This window comes from Strigops habroptila, chromosome 17 (assembly GCF_004027225.2).
Source record: "Strigops habroptila isolate Jane chromosome 17, bStrHab1.2.pri, whole genome shotgun sequence".
Lineage (NCBI taxonomy): Eukaryota > Metazoa > Chordata > Aves > Psittaciformes > Psittacidae > Strigops > Strigops habroptila.
Genome location: NC_044293.2, coordinates 1,448,170 through 1,469,004, shown reverse-complemented (window position 1 = coordinate 1,469,004; position 20,835 = coordinate 1,448,170). Strand labels below are relative to the sequence as shown.

The 20,835-nt window shown below is 40.6% G+C and overlaps 1 protein-coding gene across 8 annotated transcripts in view; it reads left to right on the top strand.

Moving 5' to 3' along the window:
* Nucleotides 1–20,835, top strand: part of NCAM1 (neural cell adhesion molecule 1) — a 108,428-nt gene that overhangs the window by 37,348 nt on the left and 50,245 nt on the right. For all 8 annotated transcript variants that reach the window (XM_030505288.1, XM_030505284.1, XM_030505287.1 and 5 more), the window contains exon 2: nt 20,255–20,329. In XM_030505288.1, the coding sequence (XP_030361148.1) occupies nt 20,255–20,329 (75 nt within the window). The remainder of the gene's footprint in view (nt 1–20,254; nt 20,330–20,835) is intronic.

The window sequence follows — 20,835 nt, the reverse complement described above, 5'->3', positions numbered from 1 at the left end:
ACAAGCTTTGTGGAAGGAACCAGTCATCTCCAACACATGTTATTGGGGTGGATTGTGGTTGATTCATTATTTTGGTACTGTCTCATTAACAGAATGACTTGCCATGAGGAATGTTCAGTTCTCTGCATTTGTTCCACTGAAGAACAACTGGTGCATTGCTCATCCCGTCAAGATTTTCTTCTACAACCTAGATCTGCGCTTTCTGCTTTTCCAGCTCATTTCTGGCCTTACCTTGCCCCATAGTTTTTCGCAGCCTTTTTATGCTTTCAGTTCTCACAATGTCACGGTGAGCCGTGTCCGTCGTAGCAGTCCCTGCGGCAGGCTCTGCCATGCCGTAGGTTACATACTCCCTCTCGTGGCTTACTCAGGATGGTGCCGAGTAAGACTCTTCATAGCCAAGTTTTCTCAGGGAAAAGCTGGGTTGGGGTACTTAATGGAATAGTGATTAGTGCACAACAAGAAATACGTGTCCATCTGCACTCGGGAATGTATTTGTCATATCCAGGTTATTTGTTTGTGGTTTTGATTTTTGTCTGTTTGTTGGCTTTTTGTTTGTTTGTTGGCTTTTTTTCCCAGTCGTGGCTTTTGTGGAAGCTGAAATTGAATGAATGTCATCTGCCTTTAGACCTGAGCTGGTTTTTGGAGGACAAGAAAAGGACCTTGCAAATAACCAAAGGGCTGTAGATACTGAGGAAAATACCTTGTTCCATTTCCAGATAGAAATTGTTGGAAACAAGGTGTTCCAGTTTTGTATTGTATTCTTAAGAATGTCCAGAACCTTTACCAGCACTAGCCTTCAGACTGTCTGTCATCGTATGTATGCTGATGAGAGCCTGACTACATTTTACTGATTGGCAACATTGTGTTGTACCAATAGTAGACTACCATTTGTAGTCTACTATTCAAGTTTCTTTTTAAGTAAATGGTCTCAAGGACTAGAATTGCAACACCCTGGGGAAGATGGTGCTTACAGTATTTAATCTTCATGTGTGGTACTTGCATTGCATTGGTCAGAGTCTCTGACAAATGTATCTGCTTTAGCTTGTAATAGAAGGCAGGTCTTTGACTCTTAACTTTAAAATAGGCTTACTATTGTTTGGTTTAACCTGACTAAAAAAATTCATGGAGAGCAGAATTAAGGTTTTTTATGTTGCCCCATTTCACCCCCAACAATTAGCAAAAAAACCTTAAGTGTAGAATATAGCAGTTAGTGTAGGATGCTTAGCGGAGAATTCCAGCATGATTCTTTCTGGTATATTAAGTATCACATAGGGCAGTCCTTTGGGTAAGATTTTTGTCCATCCTTTGCAGCTAAGATCTAGCAAGGTTATTTGTTTCTGTGGTAGCTCCTGCACAAAGATCTCCCAGGCTTGTTTTATTTATCTCGCATTGTTTCAGTGATTAGAGTAATTTCTTCCATATATTTATCTAGCCTCACAACCCCATCCATGAGATAGGTCCTTTATCTCTTTGTACATCACTGGAAACATCCGTGGAGGTGTGTAGGTCATATAATGTAGCTTCTGGGTAGGAGCTAGAAATTGCTTGGACTGTAAAACCTAGCCTTATTGCAGGGAAGGCTCAGTTAGCTGCCTGAACATGCTAACTACTGCTGTTGTGGCTTTCATAGCTGCTTGGTAATGGGAGTTATTGATCACCTCTGACAACTTTATTGTATCCATTTAGTTTTTATGTAGTACATCATCCCCAAAGCTTTGTGAGAGACTGTTATATCCTTCATCCCCATAGTCTCTGAAAGGCTTTTTTTGCACCTTCTTGCTCAGCTGTTTCTCAGTCTGAAATGAATTCAAGAATCGTATGGGTACAGATTGACCTGTGTTAATTTTTGACTCATGTTGCTGGTGATTATTTGGATAGCTGTGGATCTGGGTAAGGTTAGAAAGCATAGTTCTGAGACTTTGGCTGTAAAAACAAATAGTGGTCTTGATGATGGAGATAAAAGGCAGGATATTGTATCTGGGAGATGCAGAAACTTGCACATCTCACTGTTCCCTGGGGACTTTTCATAGTAAAGACCAATTAATGATGGTAACAATGATTCTGAAAGGGATTTTAGTGATACATTATATTTTGCTATTTTTAATCATGGCAATACAATGATACTTAGGTTTATTCTTTCAGAAAGCCTCTACATTGATTAATTTGTGTGTGTCTAATTTCTTTCAGTTCGAGGACATTTTTGTTGTTCTTGTACTCTCAGAGGACATTAGTCTCATTCCTTCTGCATTTTCAGTTCTGCTGAAAATGTGGTGTTTTTTTTAAGTCATTATTTTATGTCCTGGAAAGTTGAAGGGGGTGTGGAAGGAAAGATGTTCAGCTGGAATCCTCCGGTGGCCTGAAGGTCTTTGCCTTCACAGATCACTGCAGGCAGTTTGGGCAGCACACTCCAGTCGTGCGTTCTTCTTCAGCCCTCCCCTCCCTGCTTTCTTTCAGTGTGTAGTTCCTACACTACAGTTGCAATACAGCCATTGTAAGTAGTGGCAAAATGTGGTAAACCTAACTACATTAGCTCTGATAGCTGCTGTGTGCAGCTATGATACAGAGATAATAGGCTGTCCCCAGTTACATTGTAAACAAGCAAAACAAGCTAAGAAAAAGACAATATAGTCACCATTTTACAGTCAGAGAATTGAAACAGATTGAAAGTGAGATGGTGAAGTCTGCATTGCACTAACTTCTGATTGATTTCAGTAAGATGTGATGAAGACTTCATTTAGATGTGAGTGGCTCAGAGATGCACATGCAGAGATGGGAAAGCATTAGAAAAGACCCAGAGGTTTGTTGTTCTCCCCAGTATGCTGATAGTGGATCCCTCCTAAGATCACAAGGTAACTTGTCACTGAATGCCTAAGTAACTGCTGTGCTGAATGGTTGACTAATAGTTCTTCATTCAGTGCTACTCAGAAATATCTTTCATCTCCTTCATCTCTGGTTACAAAACATGAGGTGAATATTCAACTTAAGCTATGGCCTACAGAACTTATCTTAAAGGCTGATGGCATCTGGCTGGTCACCTCCCCTGACAAAAGGCATAAGCGCATCATAGATACGACTGCTGCTTATGCCAAGTTTTGAAGAAAATAGGTTGGGAGAATTTGCTTTGTAAGACCAAAACACGAGCTGACCTTGGTAGGATAAATAATATTAAATATCACATGAACAGAAATGTATTCTTCACTTGGGATTCATTTAGTTGATATTTTCTTTCTTGAGCTGGCTGAGCAGACAGGACATAGGTTCTGTTAAAAAGCCTTCTATTCAAATGTCAGTGGGTTCAAAGTATCATTTGTCTCTGCCCTACAGAAAACCTCTTATAAAGCACTATTTTAACACATTAGTGCTAAACAGTATTTTATTCATGTAAGCATTGAAGTTTTACAGTCTAACAGCATCTTGCTTGTGTTCTGTATTCCAGGACTGCCAGCATTAATATTTCTTATAAGTTTTTAATAATAAATGGTATAGTACTAACAGAGAGGGGCAGGGAAGGACAGTTGAAGTAGGAAATCGCTACATTTGGAGAACCATTTTAATTTACTGTTCTGGCTTTAAGGCTTGCTTAGATCCTCAGGTTTCACAAAAGAATAGATTTGATTTGATTTTTAAGTACAACAAAAATAGATATATGTGTTCAACAGTCATATCTAGATTTTGGAACTTGTAGACCTCTTAGCAGAAGTTATGCCAGGGAGTGCTTGATAGAATTAAGGAAATTAATATATACAAGGGAGCTTTAGAAGACAGATAAATCCTCAGGCTTCAGGGTACGCTCTAGCCCCAGCCATTAGTAAATAGGGGTCAGGTGGAGTCTGTCCCTGGATATACATTATCCTAGGGATTAACCTTGCCTACTTCTATTTCAAAAGCTGGTACTGACTATCAATTGAGACCAGCTTTTGCACCCGACTCATCCATATTGTGGCAGAGCACAAGGGCCACAATTACAGACCAGGGCACTGTTGTGCTAAGTGCTCTTCAAATTGCACACGAAACAGTAGTCCCTACCCTAAAGAGCTTAACTGCAGTTCTGTCTGTATGATCCCTTGTGATGGTTCCTACTTATGGAACACATCTCAGTAAAAATACCTGATTTTTGAAAGTGCAGAGCAAGCATCCAACATCTCTTGACACTAGATGTTCAGTGCTGAATATCAGGCCACTTTGTAAATCTAAATAAGGGCTCAGGGTCTGAAATTTTTCATGGAGCCTGAAGGAGAGAAGCTTCTTTAAGAGAAATCCTGCCTGTGACCTTTAATTTAAGCCCCAATATTCTGAAAATCGTGGTTACCATGGTGGTATATTAACTTTTTAAGTTTAATTATATTACCACTAATTTCAAGCCTTCGCCCACAGACTGGGCAGCAGTTGTAGCTAAGAGCCAACTGAATTTTCACCAGTTACCGGAAGGTACCTTATAACTGTTCTTGCTTTTCCTGTGTGTTAGACATAGCTTTTTAAAAAAACAAATGTTACATCTTATAAAGGCTTGAGGCTGGCATCTCACTGTCTTCAATCAGCCACTAAATGAAACTATAAGCCAGCTTCATTAGGGACGCCACAGGCCTCTTGCATTATTGCAGTAATCAAGACACTTGCAGGCTCGCTTCTGCTGATTTTATTACACTGAGATAAAGTTTGGGCAAGGCAGAGCCTTCCCCTGGTCAAAATCAATGAAGAAGGAAGGTAAGCAACTGACATTACTATGGAAACAAATGCTGCGTCTTAGAGAAGACTTGGAGTGGTGCAGGGAGTAACAGTAGCCTGCTTCAGAGAAAATAGGCAGAGAAGCATACTGGTATTGTGCGGGAGTGTTCTGCAGAACACAGAGGGACTTCATTGCTCGTGACAGGCAGTGAACTTCAGAGGCCAAATTGTTCAGATATTACCCTCCTGAGAAGAGAGGTTCTGGAGGAGGCAGAGTGAGGTAGAACAAAAAATGTGAGTGCGGCCGAGTGCAAAGGTAGAGAAAATAGAAGCGATGGATTAATGTGTTTGGCTTGACCAGGCTGATTTGCTTCCCTAGGATCATAGATTTTTGCTCACATTTTGATCATTAACTTTGGTTTTTCTTTCACTCTTTATTCTTCCAAGGAGAAGTTTTAAATGCATATTACTCATGTCCCAGATCCTGGAGTTAAACTGTATACTGTCTTTTCTTGTGACACAGTTTGTCTGGTTTAGGATAGAAGCCTTAAATCATGTGCTTATCATGGAAATAAAGTACTTTTTTCTCAATGTTATAGTTAATTTCAGAAGATTAACTTAGTCCTATTTGTAAGCTATTGAGTAAGATTCATGCTAGAGATGATGTCATCTACTAATAGGTATCCATTTTCTCAGACCAGCTTTGGTGTGTCTTTGGTTCCGCTGTTTGATAATTGGTGACTGTTTTCTGCTACTGGCATTCATAGAAGATTAGATGGTGTGTATCTGGGTTTGACAGTTTAAAAACAAAAAACCAACAACACAAAAAAGAAGCAGTGTAAGTAAGAGATTTTATTTTTGCCCATTGCTCATGTAATGTTACTGAGATGGATTACAGAAGAAGATGGAATGTTAGTTGAAGAACTCTGCTTTATCCCACTTGATTTGGTACTTATAACACAGAGAAGGCATTAAAAATTGAAGAGGCTGTTTGGCCCAGCAATGAATAGACACAAAAAGAGCACCCGATCTTTCTTTCATTCCCAAAGCTGATGTTATTGCAAGAATTGCCTTGCTAGTAGTGACCGAGAGGTTCAGTCCTGAACTCTGACAGTTCTCGTAATTTTTGAAGCACACGTATTCGGCTAAAATGTTCTCTGTCTGGCTTGCATAACTTGTGAGTTGCAGAGGTTGAGAAGAGAAATGCAGTAAGAAGGGAGTTAAGGATACCCAAGGAGAGGAGTATCAGCATTCACTCCAGTTAACTAGCTGATGAGGCTAACAATAACCCCCTTATGACAGTAAAAATCAAATGGGAAGCTGTATGTTTTTTAAAGCTGAGGTAACAGTGGAAAAGACCAAGCTACCCAGAGCTGTGCTCTGTCATTAAACATAGATTAAGTTCCTTATATTTGCTGTGGTGAATTCTTACTAGGTTTCCAGGAGACTTCCCAGAGGACAATAGATGAAGCATTTGCTTGTCTTCTAGCAATTTGGTTACTGTTTATCCTGTCAGTCACAGCTGATACTGCAAGACATTTAGATACAGTAGGGGGGCAGGGAGCAGGTTTTACATTCTTTTTGTTTCTCTCCTGGGATCACCCCTTTTTGAGCTTCTTAGCTGTAAAAGATGTCTAAATTTGAGTTTGTGTAAACTATTCCTCTGATATGTTTTTTAGTGCCTGAATGAGGAGGGCCACTATTTTATTGCCTGTAACTTGACCTTAGTCAGACAACTACGTGGTTAAAACAGTAATGCAGCAGCAGAGAGAAGAGGCAGTAAACAAGCTCATTTCACTCTTCCCTGAAGGCATTTTCGTTCCTGTGCTTGCTGAGCAAATAGGCCAGTGTATTAGCATGTTATTCTTTCTAATCTTTTGGCTTCTGTTTTCATTATATTAATGCTTTAGGTTTTATTCAAGGGAAAGATGCCTTAATGATGCTAATAGTTCTAATGATTTTCTGAAATTCGGGAGGTTCCATCAATGTGGTAGTTGCAAAAGATCTTCTAGTTAACATACTAATTTAAATGTTATCACAGTCTACCCACAAATTATAGTGATATTTCCAGAGGCACCAGTATTTATTAACTCACCAAATTTCCAGAAACATCTAATAGTCTGCCCTGTGACAGTGCTTTGTCCTTGGGCTAAAGTGTCTAGGAGGCCAGCCTTGTTCATAATCACAAAGAATTAGTAGTGTGAGGATTTCCAGGTGTGGTTCTGCTGCCATTGGTAGTAATACTCCAGCTTCCACCTGTATGGCGGTAAGATGTTATAACCAAAGGAGCCAAAAGACCCTCAAAAATCCAGAATGCTTGGATTTCCCTGCTTTCAAGCAGCGGTGCTGTGCCTCCAGTCTCCTCAGTTTAGCACTCCCATTACTTCCATCGTTTGCTTGGGTTGTTTGTCTCCAGAGAGAAAGGACTGTTGAAGAAACTGAACTGGAGTTGTGCAAGGAGGCCACAAGCCATGAGGCTTGGAGTAACTCTTGAAACTGTTTTACACCTGGATTTTTGTGACCAGCTTATTTTACTATTTCAAATCTGCCAGCCTTATTATAGTTGCTTCTAGTTTTCTGCAGTTGTGTCATTTATAATGCCAAATACCGTGTCATTTATAAATGCCAAAAGCCCATTTTCCGATCTGAAAAATGGGGAAGAGAATAGATGAAGTAATCCCTAGAAATGTCCAATGGTGGTTCCAGTGTGCCTCTGCAGTTTAATCCTATAACGCTGTTCCTTTTCTGTTGCAAACTACACATTTGTTAATTCCTCCTTTGTAAAAATAATCCGACATTAATGTCCTACTTCCTTATAAATACTAATATATTTTCTTGTTCTTTTGCTTTCCTATGCCTTCTACTCTTCCAATGTAGTTTTATATAGTGAAGTAACCTTCCTGTGTTTTTAACATAAAAGACAAGTCATTAAATTCCTTTTTCACCTAATACAGTGAGGAACAGTGGGTCAGTTTAATCTTGCAATTTTAGGTTGTAAGGCAATGTTGATAATTCCTGTTTACTACAGTGTCAGCTATAAATCAGCAGTACTTGTTCTTGCTTATCTGGCCAAAGTGTTCATTAGCAACTACAATCTAATTTGGTTACTCCACTTGACAAATCCTGATGTGACTGGTGGTTGAATGAGATGTCCAGTAGTAATGTTATGGGCCAGTCCCTCTGGCAGGAGATATACTGAGGGTTAGCATGCTTTACATGCTTCTTTTGACTACTCTGGTACATTTCCCTTGGCTTTGGTGTTCAGCAAGTAAAAAGCTCCCTAGGCACGCTCTCTCTCTACCAGGTGAAGTTTCCACTGTTAATGTTATGCTGGTTTAGTTGTCTCCCTTTGTGGTGTAGGTCCAAACTGCTTTTATGCCAAGATTCTGCCAGGGTGAATTTTCATAGTCAAGTTACAAATCCTGAAGACTGTAAGTTTATAAAATAGATGCTGACACAGCAAACCCCATACAGCAAGAACACTTTTATGCATGTGGCAAATGCTTCGGATTACGAATGTGCATCTATGGACTTTATTGATTGTGAGCCAAATCAAGTCCTGGTCTAATATTGCTGACTTTGCTCATGTTGCGCTTGCACTCTGTTTGGCCCTCTGGCACTGCGCAAGGCTTGACTGGATATCTTTGTCTTGACATAGTCTGCAATCTTTCATTCTCTCCTCCTATTTTCTTGGGGCTGGCTTTGATTATGTTGTGTGTAACCAGGACCTAAGTAGGGCCTGATAAGGCTCTCGAAGTGTCCTCCTCACTGGGGTAAGTAAAGACGTTTGAGTAGAAGACATGTATTCCCTATTTTAAATAAGATGAAGATTGTTTTGGCACGCACCAGTACAGGCAACTACTCCACTTCTTTAATGTTGTGTTGTGCAAAATCAGTGATTCCGTGTGACTCCCAAGTGCAGTCTTCGGCCACTGAGGGAGCTGAGCCTAGTAAGTCATACTACATTTGGATATAAAGTGTTGGGTTGCTGTATAATGTCTCAGTGCATTGGTTAGGAGTTTGAATGAAATGAGGTTACTTAAAAATTGAGGTGAATAGCAACTGAAAGCAAGAGCTTCTTATCTTAATCTTAGACAGACCCTGATAGTTAGCTTGATGCTTTATTATCATTAAGTGTGAAGCACTGACATCTCAGCTTGACAGGGGAAAACAGTGACAAAGCCTGTTATACAAACCCTTCATTTAAAACTACAACTGCAATCAACATTGAAAATAGTGGTACAGTCAGTAATTCAGCATTTCTGTACCTCAGAAAGCTTTTAATGAAACGCATCAGCTTACAGATTTCCTTAAGTTACACAAGTAATCAGCACTCTAAAGGAAGTTGTAGTAAGGAAATTAAACTTAAGAAAAAGCCTCAATCTGAGGAGCTGCTTGAATAAAAAAGCTACTTTTTAACAAATGAAACACTTGAACAATCTATTTATATTGTCAGCAGGGCAGAGCTGAGCAGTTTGCATTGTTCTTTTCTGTCTTGCAAGCTACAAAGCAAGTGACATGGAAGCCAAGGAGAATGTGCAGGAGAGAGTAGGTAAATTAAATCTTCCTATTGTGTTCAGCAGCTAAAAGGAAAGACTAGCTCACATGTCTCCTTAGCTGCTTCTGCCAGTTCTGACTTGGGTGTGAGGGGAATGTTGTGCTTGGAAGGAGCTGTTGAGAGAAGCTCTGTATTCCAGTTGCAAAGAAGATTATGAAAACATGTCAACAGAGAGGCCAGATGTTCAGGTCAGTCAGTGCAAGCCGTGCAGATTCCTGAATGCGGTGTAGAGAGTATAACCACATTAATCAAGGCTCCCTCAAAACTACCAGCCCTCAATGAGAGGGCTTCTTGAAAGGGTCAGGTGGAGTGTCAGATTCTTGCAACATCACTAACTTTCGGAGTGTTTTCAGCTCTTCTCCTTAAAGGTTTGGTAGCCTTATTGAGTGATAGCAGATTGCAAGGTCCTGTGGCCTGATCTGTTAAGGGGAAAGCATTGTTAAATGTACCTTGTCTTAATTGCTGCTGCAGATGCTTGCCCTTGATTAGGAGTGTTTCCAAATGCTGTGTTACTGATTCTGTCATCCATTATCTGTAACATTTTGCCCTGGTGCTGGAAAGCAGCTGCATCCAAAAATTATGTTTCACTTAAGAGTATGGAACCTGTGAACTGGTTTTGATTCTCACTGTTTGTAATTTCTTCCCCAGAAATACATTTTTGAGTGTAACTCAAAGTAGCTTGCAGAACAGATAGTGAAGGAGCACCAACTGAATGTTTTCATGTGATATTAAGTAAATAATTGATTAATCATCTCCAATTAATTGCCACAAATTGGAACTGGGCATTCTGTGTGTGTGAGATCTGCGTTGAACAGGGTTTTCCAAAGGTGGAGAGAACCTCTCTCCATTGAGAGTGGGATCCAGATTCAGACTGCCATAGCTTGTACTTTTAAGTGCGGAACACCTGTCTCAAAACCTCAAGTTGGGTTCCTTGAAGCAATTTAGAAGAGGTATCAAAAATGAAGGCTCTCTATTTTTCTCTTGCTTTTGAAAAATAGTGATTCTTTGTCTTCTCTTTTCAATGCTTAGATTGCTTTTGTCTTCCCCTGAGCTGCCATGGGACAGATTCACATATAATAAAGGTATGACCTATGAGTCATACCTTTGGAAATGGCCGTGTGTGCAGCTAGTCTTCCAGGCTGCTCTCAACAAATCAGAGCTGCTCTACTATAGGATCGCTTGATTTATGGCAATATAACAATGCTGACCAAGTGATAGAATTGATTTTGACATGACCTTTTGGATACTGTTACAAACACTTCTCTCATTAATTTTGAACAGAAACAGTGAGCTGTCAGAAAATAAAACATATAGTCTATGGTGGAAGAGATGTCACAGAATCACAGAACAGCCCAGGTTGGAAGGGATGTTGAAAGACCATCTGGTTGAACCTTTTGTGGAAACAGGAGCCTGGATGTCTGCCCTGCCATATCAGGTCAATGGATGAGGCCTGTATTGTTCCTGTTACCTTGATATCTAAGTACTTTAGGCAGAGGTGTGATCTTAAGGATAAAACAAGTCCCACTCTCACTAATTGAAGTTAATCATTTCTATGAAGTAAATCCTTAATTTCAGATAGTCTGGCTTTACCTGTTGCTAAAAAATATGTCCCAAAACGAAATCACCATATAAAGAAGGTTGGGATAGGTTTTCAATTATTTTCAAGACTTTAAAATCAAATCTCATGCTAACAAGGCTACTGCATTCACTAAGACTAAATGATAGACTGTAGGGGAACTGGAGCTTGCAGATTTTAGGGATTGCTTAATTTTGGGAATGACACAGACATCCCAAGAGCTTCAGCTCTTGCAGGGTTGTTAGCTACTGCTGTGCATTGCAAATGAAGCAACAGTGCTCTTCCACAAAAGAATGCAATGTGTGTGCATCCCGCTCAGCAGACTGCCAAGATAAACTAGCTGCAGCAAGATTAGACTTGACTCATGAGCTTTTACAAATCCTGTTTTTCTCATCTTTTCTCAGTTCTTAATATACCCACAATGCAGTGTCACTCACCCACATTTCTTCTTATCAGAAGATTATAACTTCCTTAGTTTTTAATTAAAATTGTCCGTACTCTGATTTAATGGCTCCATAAAGCATCTTGGCTTACTCTGCCCCAGGTAAATGAAAATATTTGCTGTGGCAAATAGGGCTATTAGTTTTATGATCCATAGCAATAAAAAGCTTTTATCAAGAATGTCATCAGAAGAGGCATAAAACTGTGTTCCATGTAAACCTACTTATATGCCTGAGAAGCTTTACTTTGGTTTGTAAGTTTCTGCAGGAAAAGGTGTTAGTAGTATCATTTTTTGGGGGTGTATTTTGTGGTCACCTCTAAAACTGAAAGCACTAAAGCACTTCTGAGCAGTGTTTGGAAAGATCATGTACATACAAAGGATGGGGTCACAACCTTAGCAAGAGGTCTGGGTGCAATCTGAATTATTCTCTCTTCTCTGCAGAGATTGCCTGCATCAACACGGGCATGTCACTTTGTCCAGAATCAAAATAAATTTGACCTAAATTAAAAATAGAAGAAATGTTTCTGAATTCCCTGTTTGTATTTTTGTGGTTACACAAGCAGGCTTTCAGCTGCTTAGGCAAGCAGGGGGTGGTTTTAAGTAATCTACAGACATTTGCAGAATGGCAGATGGACTGGTGGACAAGGCTTTCGGCTCAGAGAGATAGTTTTGTCCCCTGTAAGTGTGCATTGCGGGCCTACACCCAGGCCCAGATGCAGGCAGGTTTTTCAGTGGCAAGGTTATGCTATTTAATATGACACTTTGAAGCATTTGCCTTAGAACATCTGGTTTTCTTCAAGCAAAAAGCGAGTTAGCCTTCTCCCACCTACAGCAGCCATAAGGTCGTTTTGGAAATGGTGTTTCTCATCCCATAAATCCACCCTGGTCCTGCTATGGGTACCATTTTATCCAGCTGGGGCCAGGGTAAAGTCGATAGAACATGCTAGCACTGGAGCTGGCTGGGCAGGAAGAGGGTCTGCAGCCAGAAGCACTGGCACAGGATCAGAGCTGCCCCTACTTTTTTGCATGCTCTGCAAGAGCCACTGCTGTCTCAGTCATTTCAAAAACCTATGGGTGAGAGCGCTGTGCTCGACTAGAAGTGGCATACTGCAGTGATGGGCAGGGAAAATGCCCTCTGCTGCAGCATGTAGCACTGCCTGTTCGTGTTGACTACGGTGTGACGTGTTTGGCAACACGGAGGGTGAAGAGCATCCTCTCGCATGCCAGCTGCATTCAGTAGCCTGTGGTTTGTTCTTTTTGGTTTTCCTCTAAATGTTGCTTTGGTCACTTCTTTCTCTTTGCGTTTTGTTGTGGCACTGTGGTGAGCTGCTGTTTGCTTCCTCCCTGAATCTTTATGTTCTGATATTCCCCAAAGGTATCAACGATCCCCTCCTCCAATTCCTGGCAGAATTACTGAGCGGTTGCCACGGCAACGGGGGAGGAATTGGATCCGCAGACCAGCTGAGATCAATCCCAGCTGCCTGCCTCCTCCTCCTGAGCAGTCAGCGTATTTTTAATAAAGTGACCATGTACAGGAGGCATGTCTTTGTCTTGTTAAGCCTTTGTTGTATATTAAATCCTGAGGGCTTTCACCATAATCTGCTGAGCTCACAAGCTTTACAAATCCTACCCTTACTCTTAAGAGCTGTGGGCATTAGACCCAGTAGTACTTTTTTCCTGATCAATTTTGTTTATTTCTGGAGCGTAGCATGCACTGCAGAGTTTAATTGGGGAACTGTTGCTAGAAGTGAGTGAAATTAAAGGTACAGTCTTTAAGAAGTGAACGTAGATCACTTCCCAGGGGCATCGAGAAATGACTGATCTCCAGTGAAAGAGCAGGAGTGATGGATTCTTACAAATGGCAATTCTGTTTGTATTGCAGTTGCGAGGCTCCAGGCTTGTTCTTTGCAGTCCTGCCTGCTGTGTTTGTATAAAGGGATGAGTCTAGTTTTCTTTATCTCCTTTTCTTTACCTGCTTTAGCTTTGTGCTGCCACAGTGAGTCTCTTCTAAATACAGAGTGCCCTATCAGTCCGCATTATTTGAGCTATTGGTAGAACCGTTACACCAGGGCACCCCTAAACAAGCTTTAGGGGAATTGTTTAAGTGAGCTTGAAGGTGCTGAAAGCTGTTTAGATCCAGTTGATCCCAATATTTCTTTATCTTGGGAAGTAATAGTTGGATTCTTGTCAAAGATGTGGCAGAGACAATGCTTTGTTCTGTGCTTGCTGTCATAAAAGCAGTTGGTGTGACTCAGATTTATGTGGCTGAGAAGATAGACAAACAAGCTCTGTCATAGAAGGATGAAAAATTCTTATACTGGCTTAGCCAGGTTCCAGGTTGCAGTTGGTGTCTTGCTGTCTTTGATTGAGATGAGCTGTCCTGAAGCTGGAGCATGTTGGCATCTTTTCCAAAAGCAAGTACAAAGATATGACATTGTTCTGGTAAGAGCCTCTCCAGAAACGTGGAGAGAAGTGCAGACTGTCTTGCACGTGCAAGTGCATCCTGCTGTAGATTCCTGCCCACTTCTTGCAGCTCACAGAGAAATGGTAAATTTGTCATGTAGCACATTCTGAACATGATAATAATTCATGCTGTGAAGTCATAAGGATTTAGGTCCTTTCTTAGTTCCGAAGTTCAAATCAGAACATTCTGAGGGTCAGAGGCAAAAGTGGTAGAAGGCTAAAGCGGTAATGGTTTTATGGGAAAGGAACGATGTGGGAGGGATTGAACTCACATGGCTTCTAGGGAGCTGTGATGGATATAACCCCATAGTAAATTTGCATTAATGCGAATTGTAGTTAAGTGTACTTAGTGTTCCAAGATGTTCTGTTTTCATGGCCCCAGATAGATCTTCAGGAGCAGTGTGTGCATTAGCCTTTCTGCTATTAAGGTGGAAGGGTGACTACAGCTCACTGCAGTTCATTCACACCCTGTTTCACATCAGTCCTTTTGAATTTATACAGATACAGAACCAGTACCCAGCAATTAACACACTTTCCTCTGCTTAAAGTGGCATGTTATTTACTTAACAGGTAAAGCCTGCTGTGTTAGCCTCAGTCTTAGCCCAGCAGGGAGACATCCTCCCTGCCTATTACCAAAATCATGGCTTAATTTGAGCTCATTTCATTTGTTGAAATGCAAAACTAATTATGTTTAACTACAGATGAACAGGAAGTTGCATTAGCAGAGTTTTTTTTCAAATCAATGGGGAGTTATTCAGCATTATTTGGGGGCTGGGGAACTTTGTAACCAGATAAAAGATATGGGGGAGGGCAGAGCTATAAAAAGTGTTATTGTGTGATTATGAAGAGGCCTTTTAATGCAGTTATTATGTGATGCTAAAAAGGCCTTTATTGCTACAAGTTGGAAGCAGAATACAAATGGGCTCACAGTGTCTATTAAGTGAAGAGTGGAAAAAATAGTCTCCATTTCCCTGAACTGCAAAGCAAAAATAATGATTAAGTAGTGATTAAAATCTGTGGCAACCCTGGGTTTGTTAGTTTGATCAGATACTAAGCAATAAAGTTTAGCAAGTAGGGAGCAATTGTTTGTGTAATTTAAGGCATAGTTCGTTGTTATGATGAACCTGTTTGTCCAGGATCTGTTGTCAGCAAATTGTTCTGCTGATAGAGGCTGGTTGAAACAATTAGAGTTGAACTCTTCCCTGGTGTAAAATAAGTACAGATGAGCTTGATGTGAATAATTCAGAGGAACATTTTGTCTCAGATGAGAGCTGATTTCCAGCAGTTGTCTTCAGTTTCCCTGACTGAATGCTGCTGGACAAACATAACTGGGCTGCTTTGTACCTAATTTCATCACCAGGGGTCTGCTTCCCAGCCCTTTGTGAACTCAGTTTGTAGGAGAAAGCCTTAATATTGTTTGCAAACACATTGACAACAAGAATCAGGGCAGGTTCCAGACTGGAGCAGACGCACACACAGCCTATCCAATCGGATGTCTTGGCTCCTACAGAGAACCACCACCAGAAGAAAAGAGACTGAAAAAAGCCAGGTATAATTTTACTTCTCAACATCTACAGCAGAATAGAAACATTGAGATTTCTTAGAGTATGTTTTGTTCCTGAATAACTACAAATGATTGCTCACTCCACCTAGTGATTAACAATCATAAGTCTTTGCAGGGAGTGATTGCTTGACTGGATGTAAGCAAAGACATGACAGTCAGGCATTACTTTAAGATTCTTATGGCTGTTTCTTAGAATGGTGCAGTGTCTTGGATCCCTTATGCTAGGCACAGAATAAATGCCAGTAATGCAGCTATATGTTTTAGCAGTCTCCTTCAAGAAAAGTCACAAGATTCAGTGTGCATCTGATTTACCTTATCCCTCTCACAGGGTACTTGTTCCTGGTATTAAATTAAAAAAACTGAGGTGTAGTGTGAAATAGGTTAATAGTGGCTCTTTGGTTCCTACTACTCACAAGGTCATAGTTTCTGTGTCGTGGTAATTGCTAGGTTTGAAAAGTGCATTTCCAGCATTAGTAATAATATCAGGAGGTTTCCTCTTGGCCTTCCTCGTATTGTGATTGAAGGGACTGTGCTGATATACAGGGGACTATTGGTGAAGAAATCGCTGCTTTTCTTCATAACCCTTCCAGAAATTCTATTACTTAGGACAGTAATTAGGAGATTTAATGACAATTTTGCAGCTGGTGGAGCAGAGGGAGCACTGACTGAAGCGTAGCCAAGGATGTCCTTTGTTCTCTTGTTTCTAAGACTCAAAAAAGTTTTGCCTTCCTGTGTCCCAAGAGGGTTCTAGGTTTCATTCTCTTGAATACATGTTTATCACTTAAATGCATAGAAGGAACTAAGCCCTTAGAAAAAGTAAGGGAAAGTCTTGAGAGGTGGACATTTTGGCTTCAGCTCAGATCTCTTGCCTGCCCTTTCGGCTGTATTTACAGTAAGATGTTTCCTGCTTGTGTGATTGCCTCCTGTTCCTTACATCTACTGTGGCACAGACATGCAAGAAAAAGATATAAGGTAGAGCATAGATGTTGAATTATGGGGTGATGAAAAGTTCAATACTTTACACAGAGCCTTTTTTCTCATTTCTAGCTTTAACAGAAAGCACCTGAGAAAGGAATGAAAGGCATTAATAACCGCAGCCTTCGCCACTGCCTTCCCAGCATGCAGCAACTCTCCAAAGTGTAGAAGAGGTCCATTGGTATATTTACCTAGTGTAGTGTGGCCAAAAGAAAAAATCATGAATTTATATTACATCTCAGCTCAAGAGCCATTTTACCAGCACCCCACTGTTTGCTAGCAGTGCTTGACTGAATAGAAAGTAAGTTGATGACTAGTCTAAATGCCCTTCTTGGGGCTGCTCTGGTTTTCCAAGGCAGTGCTGGGGGAATTCAGTCACAACTTCATTGTGTTTCCAGTTGATAAAAAGTGCAGGCCAAGGGCGGCTGTAATAAACCCCTTGCTGTTAGTCAAGCAATCAAGGGATACTTTAATGTCCCCTCCTTCTGAAAGCCTTTTGGCTAGGCAAGATATATAGCCACACGTGCAAATGTAGGCCGGAACTAGAACACACAGTATTCACAAGCTCTGGTTTCAATTGAATCTTGGGTGGGTTTTTCTGTTTACTACTGTAGCCTAGTCTTTGAGATGGAATACTAGCATTTATCAATATAGCGTGGTAAAATTTGGTGAGAATAAAACTAGAGAGGTGGCATGGACCATGCACTATCGTTATCCTTTGCAGAGCTCCACTTGCACCGATTGAGTGCTTGCAGTTTGCTTATGAAGATAAATGTTCCATCAGAATGGTTGTTGGTGAAAGAAATGTGCTCAGACACCTTATCAGAAAATCCTACTACTTACATCCTTTTTTAATGATGGCAGGCAGCATTCCTTCATTCTGTGTATGGCTGTATACTTCAAGTCTAACCCCCACAGTCCATATGTTTGTTTCCCAAGCACAGTATGGAATGTTGCCATTGGCACATACAACCAGGTTTTCATTTGTGAAGCAGTGCATGTTTCTTAAAAACCCAGGTATGTTTGGCAACTAAAACTAGTGCCTCTGTGGTCTGGAGGTAAAATCGGCTCTGGGAGAAGGATTTTCCTGCACTAGAGCATGAAAACACAGAGGGTGACAGATGAAGCATTTGCAATAAAATTGCAGAGAAGTGCTTTGGCTACATGGGGTAGAGGAATAGCTCGATTAAGATGATTGTTTTCTGCAAGCTAATGGCAGCAGTTTTGAAATAAAACCTCTTCATTTTGGCATCTTGAAATTTATGCTTGACCTGGACTTGTTAGGCTGCAGAGCTGCTGCAGCATTAAGCTATAGCTAGAGGAAATCCTGAATCCAATTAAATTTTCTGCCTAATGGGTCATAATTTATGCTGTGAAGATGGCAGTGATGTTGCTGGGGGAAAAGGGCATTGGGCATGCTTGCATATGCATGCTGAAAGGCTGATTGTGAGTGAACATGAAAATGGGGAGGTATGCTTTCCTTTCTCACTTAGTTAGTACCAATGTAATTTGAGTCAGAAAGTAAGTAGTCATACTGGATTATTCTCAACACAGGCTAGAAACCTTAGCTTTCGTCATGGCTGTCTAACTTGCTTTGCTGTGATTGTTGATTCTCCCCTTACTGTACCAAAACAGGGTTGTTTTTTGGCATCTTTGACTTCTTACTTTCAGTTTCTAGTGAAACTTCCAAAATGGTATGTTCCTTCTCCTTTGTGCATTTAATGCCAACTGGTTTCACTTTTTTAAATAAGGAAGAAAAAATACAGGGGTTTTTTTCAGTAGTGGGACTCCAAATGTAGGCTTCTAAGCTGTGCATAGTTATTGAGGTAGAAGACTTGCCCGTAGCTGCTCAAGAGAGGTTGGTTAGTCTTGAAAGCCCAACTTTTACTTTAGATATCTACAGATACACAGGTTCAAAAATGGAACTTTGGACTTCTGTTGTCAGTGTTGGCCTTTCTTTTTGTTGGTTTTTTTTTTTTTCTTTAAGTTCTGAGTGAAGATGAGAAGGCTTTTACAGCAGCAATTATTGGAGCCTCTGAACTTTAACAAGCATTTAACTGTTCACCTAGGAGCTCTAAATGTTACTTAATAAATTGCTCTCATTTGGATAAGACTAAGGATTTTTGGTTCTGTAAATTTAATTTCTAACCAAGAGCTATCATTCACATGCTGAAGACAAGATCATGAAAGACAGGTTGACTGATAATTTGAAAACACTATAAAAAGGTCTCATCATTAAAAAGTGCCTGTCTTTTGCTGATGTCCCCAGCTTCTGGAGTGTTCATACTAGAAACTACTGTCATTCTGGAGTATTTGCATCACTGCACATTGCTGAGGCTGCTCCCCAAAGACATTAATTGAGTTTGTAATGTTGTCTATGCTCCAGTCTAGTTCCATTGTAATGCAGAAGGAGAAATGTTTTAGATAGTATTACAAAGCAGAGATCTGGTCTGGAGGAACTTGGAGGCCTGGATTTGAGACATTTAAGATCTCTTTGTAGTACCTTTGCACTCATTCCATACAGCAGAAACCTTCCCAGGAAGAGCATCCCAGAATGTGATTCTTGATTTAAAATTCAGATGTTGGAATGATTTGTGGAAAAACAACAAAAATGAGCCTATAGAAGTAGGCTATATTGTCCGCGCTGCACTGAATGTAATAAACCTTTAGCCTTTTATTATATTTGGCTCTTTGTACTTACGGTTCTGTTGGGATTGAGCTGTGTTAAAGTAGTATAGTTGAGAGAAATGAGATTACTCAGAAATAAAACAGGCTGAATGCAGGACCTATGAGGGCAACATGCACTTCATTCAAAAGTACAAGGAAGGTGAGAGAGTAACCTCAGACAAGGGGTGTGAGTTAAATAAAGATGTCCAAAGGGAGATTGAAAACGTCGGAGAATCATTTTGATTTCTTTCAGCAACAGTATCTTCAAATATTCTTTCCAGAATTATTACCTAACTTGGATTATTTTTAAATGATTCCTTCGAGGCTGTGCTGGATTCAGTTGTAGGGAGCACAGAAGGCACAGTATCTTTCACTGACTCCCTCAATTCCAGACAAGCATGTAACAGATGCTTCACTCAGGTCCATGGAACATCTGCTCTATCTCTGCTGCCAAAACTCCTTCACTCTCCTATTGAAAAAGAAAATTAAATTAACAAAAAAAAAACCATCAAGAAAGCAACAACTAAAAAAGTTAACATAAAAGTAAATGCACTGACAATATTCCATGAGAAGACATTGGAAGAAACCAAAGTATTGCTAATATTTTAATCTCTACAGTAGGAGGGAGTTAGGTGAAATGTGCTGGGATGAGCTTGGAAGCAAGTCTCAGCCAGTACTGTGAAGGCAGAAATCACAAACTGTCAACAGTCCTTGTCAGTATATACTGGAGGAAATTTCCTTCCTAATCCAGGTATGGTGTGTCTGCCATAAACATCTCCAATTTGCTGGCTGTTTGGACTAGGTTTCTGACTGGAAGATTTGAGTAAGAGATCAAGGAAGACCAAGTACCCAGGGTATGCCTGTGACTTCCACTCTGCATTTGTGATGGTTGGTAGCTGGGGCTTGTATGAATACGGTATTATATAGAGCAACAAGTCTCCAAAGCAAAGATAATTTGTATTTGCTGCAAGGACAGGCCTTTGAGCCAGTTCCAGTTTGAATTCCGAGGAGTCCTTACAGGCTGCTTGATGTTCTGGTGTGCACACCAAGTGCTCTCCCTAGTGTTACAGCGTGGTAGAGATCTGAATGTAAACCAGCCCTCTCTGTATCATTCCATGTGGTTTTATAAGGAGCTGGAAGCAACTCTGAATGTCAGTAACTTCTTTTGGATCGTCAGTGGTCCGTGGCACTGTGTATTCACTTAAGAAGCCAAGAATGCTCCACCCTGTGCTCTTCCATTGGATGAGTAAAGGAGACATGGGGATTGGAAGGCTGGCAAAGATTTTTTTGCTTGAGGCCACTCCTGTTGTCTGACCATCTTCTGCGTACTCATTTCTTTTCCAGCCTCTCTACAAGTGGACATTGTTCCAAGCCAGGGGGAGATCAGTGTTGGAGAATCAAAGTTCTTCTTATGCCAAGGTGAGTGATGGCTTAAGGCATCAGTTGTCTGTATCTGGGTTTGCTAGGAAAGTCAATCAATGTATTAACTCTGGGATAAAAGCTCCAGTGCCAGGTGTAGCTGCAATATCTCTTGCTCTTTCTTTCTCATTTGTCCTTATGGTTTACAAGACTGAGTGGAAAATGCAACACATGCTGTTTACTGGAAACAGTAAATGCATTCTCCCTGGAGAGCTGGCAACAGAAAGCAGCTCCAGCAAGCAGATTTTAAAATGAAAAAAAAACAGGTACTGAAATGTCCTTAAGCTGAGCAGAAACCACAACAATGGCACCTTGTGTCATTCCACAGCTCTTTGATCCTTGGAATCTAAAATAAGCCTGTTGTTTTTCCAGTTTATTTCTCTAATCAACTGCTAACAGCAGTAATGGAAGTGCTAGGTGACTTGAGAATGGTTACCTCTGCAACTAAGGATTTTAATGCTGCTTAAAACCTGCATTTCTTATGACACAATTTACTGTTTGTTCAG